General features: G+C 33.0%; 1 protein-coding gene across 5 annotated transcripts in view; it reads right to left on the bottom strand.

Annotated features, from left to right (window-relative positions):
• DMD (dystrophin) overlaps nucleotides 1-17719 on the bottom strand; it is a gene marked incomplete at both ends in the record, with an annotated part of 1307865 nt that overhangs the window by 665943 nt on the left and 624203 nt on the right. For all 5 annotated transcript variants that reach the window (XM_082303865.1, XM_082303861.1, XM_082303862.1 and 2 more), the window contains 6 exons: nucleotides 6838-7020; nucleotides 7958-8110; nucleotides 10061-10198; nucleotides 11686-11808; nucleotides 15406-15576; nucleotides 17161-17289. In XM_082303865.1, coding sequence (XP_082159991.1) covers nucleotides 6838-7020; nucleotides 7958-8110; nucleotides 10061-10198; nucleotides 11686-11808; nucleotides 15406-15576; nucleotides 17161-17289 — 897 coding nt within the window. The remainder of the gene's footprint in view (nucleotides 1-6837; nucleotides 7021-7957; nucleotides 8111-10060; nucleotides 10199-11685; nucleotides 11809-15405; nucleotides 15577-17160; nucleotides 17290-17719) is intronic.

A 17719-nucleotide genomic window follows, 5' to 3' on the forward strand; every position in this document is an offset into this window, starting at 1 on the left:
ATTTTGAAATTGACTGTTGATTTGTGATGCTAACTTTCCAGATATTTACGCAAACTACATGTTAGCTGTTTGCTGAGATAATTTAGAAAATAATTTAAAAATACCATTAAAATACCACATAAGTGTTGAATGCTAACAGCTTAAAAGAGCAAGGTCCTAAACCTTAAACATTGACACCTTCCAGAAATGCTGAAAGGCATTACCTAATTATTTTCCAGCTTTGTTTCTTAAAATAACTTTAATCTACATTTATAAAGATGCAATCATGCAGAATAATAATAGGGTTTGTCACTTAGGCTGATTTTGTTACTCCAAGACATAGATTTTTTAAAATAATCTGAATGAAATTGCTGTCAATCCAGCAGTTTTGAAAACTAATTAAATATACATACATAGATATTCAGCACTCACACTGTTCATATACAAATTTACTTCCTTCTGCACCTTTATGAATATAGTCAGAAGCATGTATTAAAAAAAAAAAAAGAGTGATGCTGACATCCTTAATTGTAGACAGGAGATGAGCATCATGTCTTCAAAAGATACTGTCACTTAGGGACATATCAATCTGCAGCAGGTCTTTTCCCTTACTATTTAATTCAATATTATAGCCAAGTAATTTTGACATCAAATTCCTCACCATGCAATTTATTACGTTAATAAATTATGATACACTATATAAGAGAAAATAAGATGATAATTAGCTGTCTTGTTTCCCAACTAGCTAGGTAATTATAAGGAAGAAAAGACTATACTAGTATAATGCTCAATTTTGTCCAAAAAATATTAAAAAGAAACTGAAATCATACGTGATTCTTTAACCAAGGGCTGCTAAGTCTTGTTTCCATCTCAGCCATACAGAGAACACTAAGGAAAGCCTGCGATGTGGCTAAGGCTACATTCTTATAACTGCTTCATATAATTTAAAGACAGCACCCTGAATTAACCTTAGTCCAAGTTGCAGCAAGAGTTGTCATTCCTATGTGATGAGGTAAAGATGTTGAGTTTCACTGTTAAACTAGAGAATGTAATTCAGATCACTAAAGTTTATAATAGATAATGAAAAATGGAAGAGAAAAACCTTTTCTGTAAAGTTCTGTCATCTACAACACGGGATTTTTTAACTTAACTCTATTAAAATACTGCAGATTTGCTGTGATGATAGTGAATATTGTACAGAATTAATAAGGAAATACAAGAGAATACAAATATGCTTTAGAAGGAAGAACTCAAAATACTGTAGGAAACTGGTCCACTTTTACAAAAGAAGGCTACAGATAGCCTTCACTTAAATTACCAGAACATTGTATGCATTCATTTTAGACACAGAGAAGGTAAAGTGCATTTTAAAATGCATCTATAAATCTAGCTGCTCTTCAGTTATATCGAAGACAGTATTCATCTTCAGTGTACTTCCCATAGCTTTCTTACCTTAAATTAGACATAAAACTAAAGTATTTGAAATACAATTAAATTATTTGGAATAAATTTCGTAATAGCAATTTCCAGGTTGATGGATGCTAGAAAATGGGTGTAAATATTCAGCTGTGATATTCTTCCCAAAGATTCTCATTCATCCTCACCCCTTTTGCAGACCACAGTCAAAAAAGCCCAGTCTTTAGCTGTGCTGTGTAAAGCTATTTGTTTAAAAAGCTGCCACTGTAAATGTCAGAAAAGTTAAATGGTGTCACAGGATCACCTCTGTCCTGTCCTTAAGAGACCCAAAGTGCATAGGTGAAACAGATACTAATCCATCACTGTATAGTTCTTTTGTCCAGTAAGTATTTTCCTATTTTGCTTTTCTAATGCCTTTTCTCTCTTTTATTTGTCCTCTTTCCCACTCATGGCAGAAATAACGAAGAATTAGTTTGCTCCTTCTTCTTGGCAACCACTACTTGGTTATTTACTCAAAGAAATACTTAAGCAAGGATAAGAGAAGAAAATCACTTCATTCCAGTGCTGTTGGTTGTGAAAACTGTGGAAAACAATGATTGAAAACAATGGTAGCACATTACCACTGAAGTATCCATATTATTTAGAAGCAGGCAGATAATTAGGTCACAAAGTCCTGTGTTTATCTAACTGTGACAGATTTATTTTAATCAATGTTTGATTTATATTTTTGAAAATCTTTTTATATATAAAAATATCTATTAAAAAGTTTAAATTTCATTAAATGAACTAAATAGAGCTCCACAGGGAAATATTAACTGAAAACTGCAAGATGTCCTTAAAAGGCTGAACGTAAACAAACTCTTGAATTTCAGATGTAAACTTGATCAGTCCTTAATCTGGTTCCAGAAGTTGATCCCATACTCTCTCACCTGAAGTGATCATCCAGTTAGGAGACAGGTATTTTGAATTTCTGAATGCTTTATAGAATCTTAAACAGAACAATGTCTTTTATTTGGAAAACTGAAGCTTATGATATTTATTTAGTAAGTACTAAGAGTACTGGTATTTTATCCATATTGCAGATAACTATTGAACTGCTCAGACTAAATCACTTACCTTATAGAAATAAATACATGCTTTGTATAGTTATTTTCCTTATTCATTCTTGTTCAACACATAGTCTAATTGGTATGAAAAAGACAAGTCTCTCCTGATGTTTACAAGTTGATCAACTTTATTATTTTTCCCAGTATGGCCAAAATCCAGGCCCAAATATCTCAGTAGTAAAATGACCATAAATTTCAATAGAATGCTTGTGTGTGGCACCAATGGAATTACTGAAATTACTTAGGTAAGCCTATTTTTTTGTTTGTATATTCATCAATAGGTACGTAATTTTCACACCTCTTAATAGGTTGCCAGAACAATATTCCTCCTGTCCTAGAAATATTCTGGCTTACTATTTACAGCATAGTTCAGCATATCTGATGGCAGAAAGAATGTTGGATAGCTTGATAAAATACGGTAATAGGACATATGAAATAAGAATTTATAGTGTAGGCCTTGCACCTGTGTTCATCTAGAAAAAGTTTTCTCATGATAAAGGCCTTCAGTACTCTCTACATGCAGAGTAATTTCAGCCTGCTCCATAAACTGAGCCATAATGTAAACATGCTCATAGACTGCTGAAATGAAACCATGGGAAAAAAAACAAAAAACAAAAAACAAAAAACAAAAAACAAAACAAAAACAAACAAACAAACCAAAAAACCTTTTATAAACCAGGCATTAACTAAAGCTAATTTGATTAAAAGTACTCAATACATCAATAACTGATTTTGATCCTGATTTGAATTAAACTATCTGAATCTAGATTTTTCTCTGCAAAACATAACTATTTTCATCACCCTGGAAAAGTGGCATAAACTGTTGCAGAAAAACAGTAACTGGAAGATTTAGGTTTAGATTGTAGCAAAGGGGATTGATAACCTTTCTGAAAATACTGTGTGACTGCCAAGGCTTAATGCAGAGATAATCTAGAAATAAATGTCCCTTGACCTGTCTAATGTTATAATTTTTACTGAAATGATTTTTTTTAAAAACAAACATGTAATTTTAATATGCAAAAATTGCATACCGCTCTAGGATTAAACTTTAATGGCTTGTTTTTTGAAGAGTATCTTAAGCTTCCATGAATTTCAGTGAGATTTAGTGGTTAATCATCACTTAAAAACATGATGGTAAAACATTCCACTCTTTAATAAGTTATTTAGATTTCACAACTGAAGTTACTACCAACTGATTTCAAACAGAAATTTTTAGCAGAAATGAAGTAGAATGCTAAACTTTTCTTAACATAGGGATCTGAAATCTGCCCCACTGAAAAACTGAATTTTCTGCCGACTGTTTATTTTGCTATATATGAATAAAGACACTGGGTGGGAGAAGAAACTTGTAAGACAACATGAACTCCAAAACCTTTTTCCCACTCAGTGTCATTTTAAGTTTTGTGCAGTTATATTTACGTATTTGTGTATCATGTTTAATCTGTTATTGCAATAAACCCACCTTTTTCCCTGTGGAATGTCACACATTACTCTCTAACAATTTTCACATAAAGAGATGACCACTATACCATAATTGAATAATGTCTCAAAATTGGGACTGAACAGAACATGCAGTGTTTGAGGTAATAGAACTACATTATACCTTATTATAAAAAGTGATGACAGAAAATTCCTTTTTATATATATACACACCCATATATATTTGTCACTTAGTTGCTGGATATTTACTGCCAGGTATTTGTGAGACAATCAGAATTTTATGAGAATCTACCATGCTAGAAAGAATCAATTCTTGTATGGTTATGGTCCCTATATCCTTCTGACAGGTGTTTCCAACAAATATTGGGAAAAAGTAAAATCCAGAGGAGCGTGATCATTCTAATTTCACACTTTGATATCAGACATATATTAGGTCCAACAAAGGTAAGAAATGCAATTCTGTCATTAAGCCACATAATTAAAGGTGTTCTTCAATGCAGTCTTGCTATGTTTATTCAATGAATCATAATGAATTGCAAGATACACAGTACAACTAAATCGTCCTTGATTTATAATAACAACTTTCAAATGTTAAGTCTGTTATTGAATACATCATCAATTATAAATAAAAAATGCAGCAGTTTTCTATTTCTTTTGCTTTAAAAATAAATTCCTTTTCGTATTTTTATTATATGGTTTTATTCAGTTGGTGTTTAACATCGAAAATCTCTGTGAAAGTTATTTTTGATGGTATATGCATGTGTTCAAGTGAGCAGTTTGAATTTTCATTTTTCTTTTCTATTTTGAAGTCTCACACAAACAATTAATTTATCCTCACAACATCCCTGTGAGGTAGGTACTTAGGCTGTATTAAAAAAGAAAAAAAAAAGGACTCAGGAGAAATTCACTGTTCAGCAAAGCCAAAACTAAGACAGTAACAAGGCAGTTGTATTTCTCACTCTGATTTGAGCCATGAAAATATACTGCCTCTCTCCAGTTTCAGTACCTTCTGTAAAACTTCTAAAATATTTCATATGAATATCATCTTGGTCATTGTCAACAGAGAAATATATTTTTCATGAGAAATGAGAAGGATACAGTAATTACCCTGTATGCATGTAAATTTCATTGAATAACGTCCTCAGTCTCCAGATAAATACTAACAAGTAGACTTCTTGCATGAAATATTTGAGAATATTTAAAAATTTAACCATTACAAGAATATAAATATATTATATAAATAATATATTTTAACAATAAAAATACATGTAATGGTTACATGGCTTTAAAAAGTCAATGACTGTATTCCTTTGACCAACTGAAAAGCACATGTGCTGCTGTATCTACCTTACATATTTTAAAGAAAAATATGCTAATATATAGTTTTATTGATTTGGTAGTAAAATTTTGTAATGGATATACTCATCCTCTGTCATGGTAGGTGGTAGGTGACATAAAAAGCACATTGACAGCAGAATGTTTTTATATAAATTGTATGCACATTCTTATTTCTTACTTGCTTATCAAAGGAACAAATATATTCATTATAAGAAAAGACTAATTTACAAGACAAAGTGAAGCCTACTCTAGCTCCATGCCAATATAAATGATTTGCAACTGATTACATCCATCAAGTTTAATATAAACCATAGTAATCTGAAATGAGTAATCAGATGGAACAAGACTTAATAACATACAAACCAAAGTTAATGTTTCTCTGATTGTTTCCATTAACTGCATAGCTATGCCAATTATTATTTTAATATATACATTATGTAACTTAATAGTAGAAAAGTTAAAAATACACAGTACACAGTACATTAAACAGAAGACCGTATTGACCAAAAGGTTATACATTATTGCTGATTTTTGGAACTTTTTTTTTTCTTTTTTTAAAACATAGTTGCCCATGTATCAATTGGAAATAACACTTAATGTATTTAAGTTTTCATTATTGTGTCAGTATGGCCCCTCTGCAATCTAGGTGCATTTAAAAATAAATAAATAAAATTATACTTTTATGAAACACCCCCTTACCGCTAGCACTTTTAAGATTACAGAAGAGCACATAATGCATCAACTTCCTTGAGAGCAAGTCGTATCTTTCTTCATATAAAATCAAAAGCCCAGATGACAATGAGCAGAGTAGTAGGAATGGCAAGGAAAAACTGCTATGTAAATGCAAAAACAATCTCTGGTAACCTTCCAAATGGGTAACACCCAACACCTATTTTGGTCATAAACCTGGAATAGTGACAGTTTATTTCCCTTTTATTCAGTATAAACCAGTAAGAAAAATTGTATTTTATATACAACTAAACAACTCAAAATCAGAAGACACGAAGTTTGTTCATAAAATTATGTCTTCATCCTGTCAAATTTAAAAGTACACTTTCTCGCAAAAACTTCTTTGAGAATTCAAGCATTGAAGAAGAGGCCATGTATATATAGTGTCATAAGATTTTTTTTTTAATCTCTTCCTAAAGCGGGTATAACATGTTATGGACAAATAAAAAAACAATTAAAATTGGCATGGGATGAGTAGTTTGAAAAAGACAATTTTTCTGATTGACACATTCACTGAACAAATTAGATGCATGGAAAACTAACGTTTTTAAACTGGAAAATGTTATGGAAAAATAATGAGGCAACAGAAATAAACATGAATTTTTCATTGCTGACTTTTTTTGTAATTGGCTGATTTAACATAAGGGCAATTTTAAGACCAAAGCAGAGAACTATTGTATTAGAATATAAAGATTCCCCCACTTGCAGACAATAGGGTTTTTCTTACTAATATCTGAAGAGTTGACACTGACCCTGAAGCTCTTATTGTTAGTACGATGCTGTTAGTAGTAGCAGTTGCAAACATATGGGTTTGCCAGTAACAACTCACAATTTGTGCATAGTTGAGTCTTCGAAACTGAGCAAATTTGCTCTCAAAATCGCGCCAGCGCTTGCTGAGCTGTATCAGGGTTGGCTCCACTGCTTTTGCAGCCCCATCCTTAGACAAGCGTTCAGCCTGCCTGTGCACCGCATTCAGATCTTCCTTCTTCTTCTCCAATTCTCCATCAATCTCCTAGTGAGCAAAACCAATACAGGGCCCAGGACAGTTAGCTAACTAGATCAATCAACTTAAAAGTCGCAAAATACTTCTGTCAGAAATTCCATTTCCATTTTATTGTTACAATTAAAACTTACGGCTATTTCATGTCTTTCTTTACATTTAAACAAAACAAAATTATCTGCAATTGAAGAACCTTCTTGGAGATTGGCTGTAGAGATACTAACAGCTAGCACACACTGAAAACTAGTTAGCAAAGGCCAACAGTTTCCACTTCCAGATTCTTGTCAGTACACTGTGATGGGCAATTGGAGAAATTATGTTCTCAATAAGGGTCAGCATATTCAGGACAAATAGTGTTTGGACAGCTTACAAATACATTATTTGACTCTTTAATGTATTACTTAACTCCTATTTTACTCTGTGGGAAACTCAACAGAGAATGAAGCAAAGAAAGACGATGCAAAATAAACTAGGAAAACCTTTGACAAGTATGTAAATAAATCTATAGAGTTTGACAGTGATATATGAATATGTTCTGATGAAAATGAATGTGCTAACATGAGATAGAGGTCATCCGTATATTGGTAAGTCATTTGTTCATCTGGAACAAAGATACATAAAATCAATTACAATTTTTACTAGAAAACATTTGAATCTTCTTAATACATTGCACACTTTCCATATTATCGACAAAAAATTTTATTTAGTGTGTTTCAAATTATTTATGTAACATTCTGTATAACAAAAAAATACAAGATATAGTACAACAAAGAAATGTCAGTTTGAACACAGATAATTATGGTTTGTTTTACTATAAATAGAAATAAAGAACTACTTTAGCTTTCCTTACTTTCTCTATCTATTTGAAAATTTGTTGCATTTGCTGTCTGTTAAATTGATAAAATATCACTCAAAAAGATCTACCATTGCCATCCCAAAACAACATTACCTTTAGCTTCTGCTCATCTTTGTGGTCTGGTAGACTGGCTAGCTTTTTCTCAATGTCATCCAGCCATGTCATTAGGTCATCAGCCTGCCTCTTGTACTGATACCATTGATGAGAAATCTCTAAAGCCTTTTTTCTTCTTTGAGATCTCAAGTCCTGTTCACAGTGCAGACATTATTAGAATATGAATTAAAGGCTTATAAAATATGAATTGGCATGTGTGCACACTGAAGGAAAAAAAGTACACAAGGCCACTATTTGCTTTAATTAAACATTGATATTTAAATCAAGTATGTAAGTGTCTGAACGCAGCATATTTTCTTCAGTTTAACCGTATATAAATAACTGAACACAGCATATTTTCATCAGTTTAACAGATTATTTTTTTCTTTTAAAGGAGGTTACCTAATTCAGGGTTGTTCACATGCTGAATAAACCACTGAGACAGTCACCAATATTCAGAGAAGTTAAGACTCTTACATAAATGTCAATATTTTATATAAAACACTTCTGCTCAGAATACTTACTGGACAGATGGAAACACAGCCCACTTAGTACCTAGCCATAAGTGGGCTTCCTATGTTTTCTGGTCTCCTGTGAAATTCTAGCCTGCATGCAAACTCTAGCTATTCAGAAGAAAATAATTTCAATGCAGAAATGTATGCAAAGACAGGTTTCTTTTTTCTAAATTAAATACCATTTACATAACAAATGTCTTGTGTTTGTGACCCAGCTCTACAAAAGTATTAAAAACTCTCTTTAACAGGAGGTTAAAAAATGTAATTTTATAACATATAAATATTATTAAATATACTCCATTTGCATTTGGTTTAACTGTTTAACTTCGCTCATACAGAATTCAGAAAATATTTTCACTACTATAACTTCTTATTAAGAAGTAAATTAAAAAATTACTGGTATATTTTATATAAAAATACTCAGATGAATTTACCTCAACCATTCTTGAATTTTATTTGACAAGGTTGAATGCCTTAACTGAGTCACCCAAAGGCAAATCAATCACTCTATTCCATAAAAACAGCCAGTAAGGATGTGGTCAATAGCACAGTTCTAGAAACACTTTTCTTGTTTCTCCTTCATAAAAATTATTAACTACTTCCATTTAACTTGGAACAGTCAAAGACACACCAGATAGATTTCAAGTTTCTTTTAAATGTGGACAAAATAATGGTATATTCCAGCTACTCTTTTACTGAATTCACACAGATCTGAAAAACTGTAAAAATTAGAATAAAAACCACAGGAAAGGAAAGATGCTGCTTAAAAATAAGTAATAATGAAATATAACCATGCCGTTTTCCCCAGGCCAAGAATAACTTAATGAAAATTTTCAAAAGAAAGAAAAATTCTGCTTGCAAGTAAGATGAAAAATTCTTCTGTAGTTGCCAGAGCCTACACCTCCAAGTAGGTGACCAAGGTGACTTTCAAACTGTAAAATTCTTTCTTTCCTTACTTTTATTTTTCCCTTGAAAGACAACACTCCCAATTACAACTATTAGCTTGTCCAAACAGGTCTCACTGTGGATCTTTCTAGGAACTGTATCATACAGTTATAACTCCAGGAGTGTGGTAACACAGAATTTTGACATGTGACTTTGGTTTTCAGCCTCTTAGCTGCTAGGTCTATTGGTACTACCACCTACCCTATTTTAAAGAGCATAGCATGTAAATCTTTTACTAAAGGATAAAACAACTTACTTATTTTCAGAAGTATGTTCTACAACTGAAAATATAAGTCTGTGAGAACTGATTCTAACTAAGTTATTGACTGCTGTTGGGGAGACATAAAACACACATAATGTGTTAAAAAAAAAGGAATTATTATCAAAGAAATCATTGTAGTCCAACTGGCCTTCACACTGTTGTAACTCTGAGGGCAAAACAGTACTTGTTAAGCTGGAGATTTAAAATATCTTTTCCAAGGCATCAAGAGAAGTATATAAGAAAATATATGTTTATAGCCAAATAGTTTTAAATTACTTATCTCTAAATAGTAATGAAGATTATTTAATTTAACAGAACAATGCCCTGAAATGAAGAAAAAATGGGTTTAGTAGCATGTGCTTATAATTGTAGCTCCTATACCTTGAGAGCATTATGTTTAGTCTGCAACAGCTGCTGTTTTATCTTTATTTCCTCCCGTTTTCTCTCATCTGTGATTCTCTTTTGAAGCGTGTCGCCCCTTTGCAGCAATTCTTTCACTGTGCTCTCGTCGTCTTCACTCTGATTTAAAAAAAATAACGAGTATAATGGGCACTTTAATCTAATTATTGATTAAGTACTAGGAGATACAGACATATAAAAACTACACTTCCTCTGCTACGGTAATCATCTAACAGCTACTTGCAGTTCTATACTGAAGACCAAACAGCTTTTACTTGCTTTCTACAACGCATATAGACATTTGAGGGGTATAAGTAAAACAGCACTTGAAAACCTACAGATGTTTGATATTAGATTTTACACAGCATCCAGGATAACATGAAAACATTAAAGGCAAAAAGGTAAAATATATTTTATTTTAAACCAAAAAGAATAGAAATACCTAAAATATTCTAAATCACTGTCCATAGTCCTTGAAATTGCCAGTATGCTAGGAGGCCATGTAATTCCTGACCATTTCATGTATCATCACAATGCAAAACAGCTATTCTGGCAGGGAAAATGATACCACGGAGCACCTTTTACATAGAAGTTGAATCTATGCCACAGCTTCTGGGAGTGTATCTCTTGAACCACACTAAACTTTTTATGTAAAGAAAAGGAATAAAATATGCTCAAGTAGTGGAAACTGCCCTGTCAAACTTGATTCGCTTAGAATTTACCGTTGCAGTACATACTGCCTTAAATTTTAATTTTCCTGCATAAAAAAAAAGAACAAAGAAAAAAATTCCTGTAAAAGATTCCTTTCAGCATTGATATAAAATAGCTATCTTTGAAGAATTCCTTAAAAGGAAAAGAATATTGCTTGTAAAGAAATATATATTTGATCGTGCTGAGGATTCACAAAGAGAGGTTCCTAAAGATGAATCTCTGTTATTGCCCAGCCAAGAAATGTCATCCATCTGAAAATCACTCTGGAGAAAACACACCACAGTGGCAACAGTAACAAAGCACAGCAGTATTTTACTCCTCTCTTTTTCCTTTTCCCCCCTGCCCCCTAATATGCATAAACAGTTTTAATACTTGCAAAGAGCAAATATGAGTAATAAAGCTTACCACAGCCACAAAAACTATTTACAATAAATGGTCAAGTCAGATCTGCTAAGAACTAATTGGCAAGTAGCATTTAGTTCAATGATCATTGCCTAGCATTTGTTTTTAGTGAATGTCTTTTACTCTATTGCTCATTTAGATACATCATTCTGAGTTTTCATGGTCTTTATACTGCTACAGAGATTTTAGTATTCATTCCCTATTCTGTAATATTGCTGGTACTAGTATAGGATCTCAAGATAATATTCCTGTTTTGCTTAGTGTTTTCACAAGGGTCGAAAAATGTTTTTCTTATAAATTAACAACTAACTTATCACTAAAACTTTTAGTTAATGCTAACTTGAGACTTTTGATTTTATAATATATTAGCACAGTAAAATTTTTTCCAAGTCATATCTAAAGATCCTAACACAAATATGGAAGTTTCTAATTTTCACTCAGGTTTTTCCATCTCCCTGCCTGCTTCACTCAGACTTCCATTTCAACCAAATTACCATATCTTTATTGAAGTCCTCCTCTTTCAGATTCACCCCCTGCTGAATTTCAACCTCCAGTGGTTCAAGCAATTTTTGTATATCGAAGTCAAATTGCTCCAATTCCTTCAAAGGAATGAAGGGCTAAAATGGGAGAAATACAAAGATTATTTATTTAAATCACATAATTAATAGTTTTATTAGAAACATAAATGAAAAGAGACATTTGTTCCACCCCCTATTGCTAAAACAATGGTAGACTTTCCATCATATGGAAAAATATCTACACCATACAACTCAAAGTACCCAAAGATACAAGTAAAGATAGATATTTAACCATACAGTAGAATTTCCATATAAGAAAATATAGGAATTCTATGGTGAGTGAAAACTAAAAAAAAATATTATATTCTCACATTTGTGTGTAAGAACAGGTTCAGATAAACAGTGTAACATCATGATTTGTCTAAAAAATTAAATGTTGACACTACTTGGCTAAATCTAGTTTGTCAGAAATTACACAGCAACAAGCAATCCATTCAGATGAAAAACCACTCACTACTACCAATTGAGAAAAATTTAATGATAATTTGTTTCAATGTTTTGAAATCTTTGCTGTCTCACAAAGAATAGCAAAAATGCCAGGTTAATTATACAAAAGACAGATAATCTTTATATAAGATATTCCCCTAACAATGTTTTGTAACATATATGAAAAAAACCAACAAAACTTCACTAAAAGAGCTTGTGTTTCAAAAAAGCCTTAACAAAATGCAGGACCAAAAAACCCTCAACCAAACAAAATAGACAGAATTCCTCCAAAATGAATCACAGTATAATTATGCTGCTTTAGCTTAGCATTCAGTTTTAAACTTTAAAGCAAATGCCACTTATTAACAATAATACACCGTCCTTTATCTACCTGATACCCAAGTGCCTGTGAATAGTTTAATGTACAATAGGCAATATATTTATTAAGTGTATTGCAAAGGATCAACAGAAAAAGCTTTCTTCTTTCAAAGCTTTAAATGCAAGAACAAACAACAAATTCTAGATGATTCTTGCCTAAAATTTAGATTTAAAGGTAATAAATGCTTTATGATGTTCTAGGAACTCTTGGACATACAACTGTCTTCTTGCTAAAGACATAAGCACATTATATTCTAATCAGTTCTCTTTTACCTCCAGTACAACTGGTATTTATTATAAAGCAAAAGTTTGTAATGAAGAAGATAATAGTCAAAGTTAATCAGCTAAAACAAGAGAGACCGGACATTATCTATTCTCAGCTGTTCCACAGAAGATCTGGGAGAATTAGGGTAAAAATGCCTTAATTGTAGCTGTTTGATTGTTTTAATGACAAAGATTTTGCACACTTATGAACATTAATGGAAATATAATAATGTATGATATTTATAGAGAATAATACTGTGTCCACAAATTTTCATCAAGAAGCTCAGAATTACACTCAGCTAGCACTTCAGCTGAGGTAGAAATAATAGCAAACTACACAGCAATTTATTCTCAAATATTCTGAAAGATGTCTTCAAAAGTACTTAAATCTCACTAAAAGACAAATCAACTAATAAAATTGGAATATAAAATTACTAATCTCTGACAAATGCTAATAACAATAACAAAAAATGAAATGGAAAGAAAAATACTAAATGAAATTCCAAGAATTGAATGAGGTTCAAAGACCACTTGAAAATGTTAAATCTCATTTTAGTAAGCTATGATCATTTTGTTAATTAAGGACACAACAATTACGTACTACCATTTACTTACTTCACAGGTCATTTCTTATTTACTTCACTGTTGTACTGATAATTGTTAGTATTTGAAAAAATACAGCTAATTTGAAAACAGATGAGAATTGATTGAAAATAGATTATGAGAGTTTACTATCGAATTGATTTTTTAATCTGTTATTCACTGAGTGAATAATTTTACCGAAGTATGAAAAAACCCCAAACACTTAGGAAGCATAATATCATCCTGTAAGAATAATAATTTTTCAGCCCACAAAGCTGAAATCATTACTACGGGAAGGGCAGTTACCTGCATTATACAGGAGGACAAAACAAGGCACCCAGCAATTTAGTCCTTTATCCAAATGCATACAAGCAAGTTAGTAGAACCGCAAAAAATTCAGACAAGCTTTTGCCTCTCTATCTTATGCAATACCAGTAACTATAGATATCCTTTGTGAATTATACCCTAGCTGTCCATTCCCCAAGGTCCTGGAAAAGGTCCCCTAAATTCTAATTTACTTTTAAAATTATTTGCTGTAGTTATTCCTCTTGTCTTGCTAGATACATAGTGTATACAGCTTAGTGAAGCGCTGCCATTCCAGTTCACCTTGCCTATACAATCATAAATGGGAGAACACCTGAGAGAGAAGGTTGCCAGGTGGAAGACATTTGCAGGCTGTGTTCTGAAGACACTTTATCTTGATAAGCATCTTTTCCCCCTTCTTTCAGTGAGCCCACAACATGCAATGCAAACAGTTAACCCATGAGAAAGCATCAACAGGCAGTCCCATTGTTCCCTAAGACAAGCAATAATTTCACACAACCCTATCAAAGGCTGCATTGGGCCTGTATGCTTACAGCGTTGTGGAAGTGCAAGGTAAAACTGAGAAGGAAATCCAGACTGCAGATTGCAGACGTTCAGAATAAAAATGTCACGCAACACAGTTGTTTGGGCTTTGTGCCAAGATATTCTGTGTCTACAGTTTGTACTTCTGTAAGAAGTAAGCGAGAAGCACACTGGAATGGCTGAAGTACTACTGATGGCAAATAGGAAAAGAAAAAGATGGCCTTAATTCATAGGACATATTCCTTTCTGTTCCAGAAATGAAACCTAAATAAACTCAAATATCCACAAAGAATGTCCTGGTTACACAGGGTATTGACCCCAAACAGGTATAAAGCCCAAACAACTAATGAAAACCATGTCTCTTTGCTTATGCTTTTTGCAAAGCTTATTTCCTGCTCTGCAACTGATCCTCTGTGCATTCGTTTCCAGTGTTATTACACTAGCCAGCAAAAAGAGTTAAGATCAGGATCCATGCATTCCCATTATCCTATATACCAACCTGCACGGCTGCCTGCTTTAATCTGCTGAATAGCTCTCTGCAATAAAGGCAGCAAATACAATAGAGAAAGTAGGTGGCTTACACCCTCCCTCATTCCAATGAAGGGCATAAGGCACAACTAAAAATTACCTAATCTGTATTGAATTCATATTCAGTAGTGGAACTAGTTGTACAGATGAGTAGCTGAAGTATAATTGATACAATTTGTGTATATCTATCTATCTACGTATATCTCCAACCTTGGTGAGTCACAGCCTCATAGGAAAGGACTGGGTGCATTTAATGAAAAATTAGCCCCCCAAAACCAATCTGTATCAAAAAAAGGCTACTCAAACTTTGAGAAGGTTAAGAATCTTACTGATTATCAGATTTTGCTCAATCTTTATAAGTTATTGAAGTAATCATTGTTATACTCATATAAAGTCAGTGAATACTTCTACTTGTGAAACAGTGAAACAAGACCTTAATGGCAAAAAAACCAAACTTTCACACTTTTAAAAAAATATATTCTTAGGATCTATATTTTTTTCCTTCAAAAGCTTAGTTTTTGGAGAAACTGCAGCCTGCTATGTAGTTGTAATTGTACACCTCATATAAATACCATTTTGTATGCATCTCCATATGGAAGCAAGTCCTCCTACCTTTCCACTCTTAATTCTTTGCGATATAGTTGCAAATCGCTGGTTGAGCTCTGACAGTTTAGGCTCTATGATTTTCCTGCAGTGATCTCCGTGGTTTGTCATCAAGTCTATTGCCTGGTCACGCACAGAGTCCACCTTTGGACGCATATCATTCAGCTCAGCCTTTAAGCGCTACAGTCCGTGAGCAAGAGACAGGGCTTGAAGTTAGTAATAAATGCAAAGAGAGAGAAAGAGAGAGAGAGAGAGAGTGTGCAAAGGAATAGGGAGCAAAACCACAAAGCAAATTCAGATAATTATGCATGAGTGTGTAAATCCAGTAGAAATACATTAGATAACATTCCCACTCATATCCCTCAAATTTATAGCAGGAATGTATCTACACGTCTGTTTTAATATCTCCTAGAGGAAATCAATGGTGAACATTATTTCTAGGCAGGTTCTTATCTGCAACAATACAATCCTTAGCATATTTCAGGATACACTAAATTATTTTATGTTCCTAAAGCTAAGAAGAGCTGCTAATTCATGTATTATGGAACTGGATGTAGAGTTGTTGCTTTCATTTCTGTTCACGCCTGTAGATGAGGCAGGGAAAAATGACTGGATGAAAAACAGTGGGAATTTTTTCTATAACTATCACAAATTACAAAAAACTGAGGGCAAATACATTCTTCCTCTGCAACAGTAATCTTAACAGTAGATCCCAGTATGGGCAGAGGCCAAAAAAGATAGCCAGGCATTCAGGAATCATAAACACAGTGGGTCATTAAGAATTACATTTCACTGTCTGTATTGAATGCCTTTCTATGACACAAATATATATACCTGTATTGATGGCAAAAATAATTGTACGTTGTACCTGATGGTGGCAAAATTGATCATTCAACTACAAAAGTCTGTCCTGTAATCCTGCTGAGATCAATGAGGCATTGATTTATGCTCTGCCTTGGAATTTGTAAAGTTTTGCTTTAGTAAATGGTATCATTATGCTAGTGCCAGTGATACAATTATGATTTTGATTTGCCAACTGTTCCTCAGATAGTATGTACTGACCATGGAGTTCAATACAAAGTAAAACTTCACACGGATTTCAGAAGAAAAAAAAAACCAAACATAGAGATAATAATTTGAAGTTGTTTAATCTTAACAAAGAAGGTATTTTAAATGAGATAATTTAAAATTCACATCCATCTTGCAAGTTAATTTTTCATCAGTCAAATGATGCAATGGGCCAAATAAAACCTTCTGATCAATACACTAACCCATTATTATACAGCTAGTTCACCATATAATATTCTTGTCTGTGGTGTTCTTCTGGCATCAATGCAAACAGTGTTTATAGAAATAAAACAATCATACGACAGAGATATCAAAAGCAGATACCATAGATATCAGAAAAGTATCACAGAAAAACAGAAAAGCAATTAAAAATGAAGAACACAGAAAAAAAGGATTTTGTTCAACTAGATGTGTTTAAGGAGTATTTTGCAGCAAATACAGGTTTAATAAGCTGCTGTTCTACTCACCAGGAAGTCCCCAAGACTTACAATAACATATCTGGTTTTATTTCTGCAGGGATTTAACTTTTGCAATGCAGTGTAAATTTATTAAGTAATCTACAAGCTGCCAGAGAGTAGCTTTATCACAGAAAAAAAGAATGTTAATCAATTTGTGATACCTTTCAAAATATGCTAGTTTTGAAATATTTCTTTTTAGAATAAAATTAATGCTTTCCAGAAAATCACATTTTTTTACCTTAAGAATTTCCTCTTTTTGCTGGGGCTTTTGTTTATCAGATTCATCCAACAGTATTTCAGCACGGTACATCCAAGTTGTGACATTAGCTACATTCTGATCAAAAGCCTCCATGTGCTTTTGATATTCCTGTATGTGGAAAAGGTAAATACTGCATACAAAAAAGTAATCAGAACTGAAATAATAGCTGTAATTACGCCAACTGTGGCAAACATGCACACATTATGAAATTAAACTTATTTTATACAGTAACTGCTTGTTTTGTGAAGGATAGAATCTGTTGTTTGTTTGCTCTCACTTTATATATTGTTTCTTTAAAAAGACATTCTAGAAGAGAGAGAAGCTTCCAAAGTGACAGGCAGGAGGGTGACACAGTCGCAGCAAGACACAGGTGTCTGCAGCTCAGCCAGGCTGCTGAGAGGAAGAGGAAGCTGACAGCCAGACCTGCCGGAGGTGGAAAGAAGGGTTTCCCGAGAACCAGTTACAGAACTCATTTTGGAAAGCCACTAAGTCGATTGAAACTAAGGTGGAAACAAGGATGCACTTGCAAAGTTACAAT

The sequence above is a fragment of the Platalea leucorodia genome, assembly GCF_965183815.1.
Source record: "Platalea leucorodia genome assembly, chromosome: 2".
In the NCBI taxonomy this organism is placed as follows: domain Eukaryota; kingdom Metazoa; phylum Chordata; class Aves; order Pelecaniformes; family Threskiornithidae; genus Platalea; species Platalea leucorodia.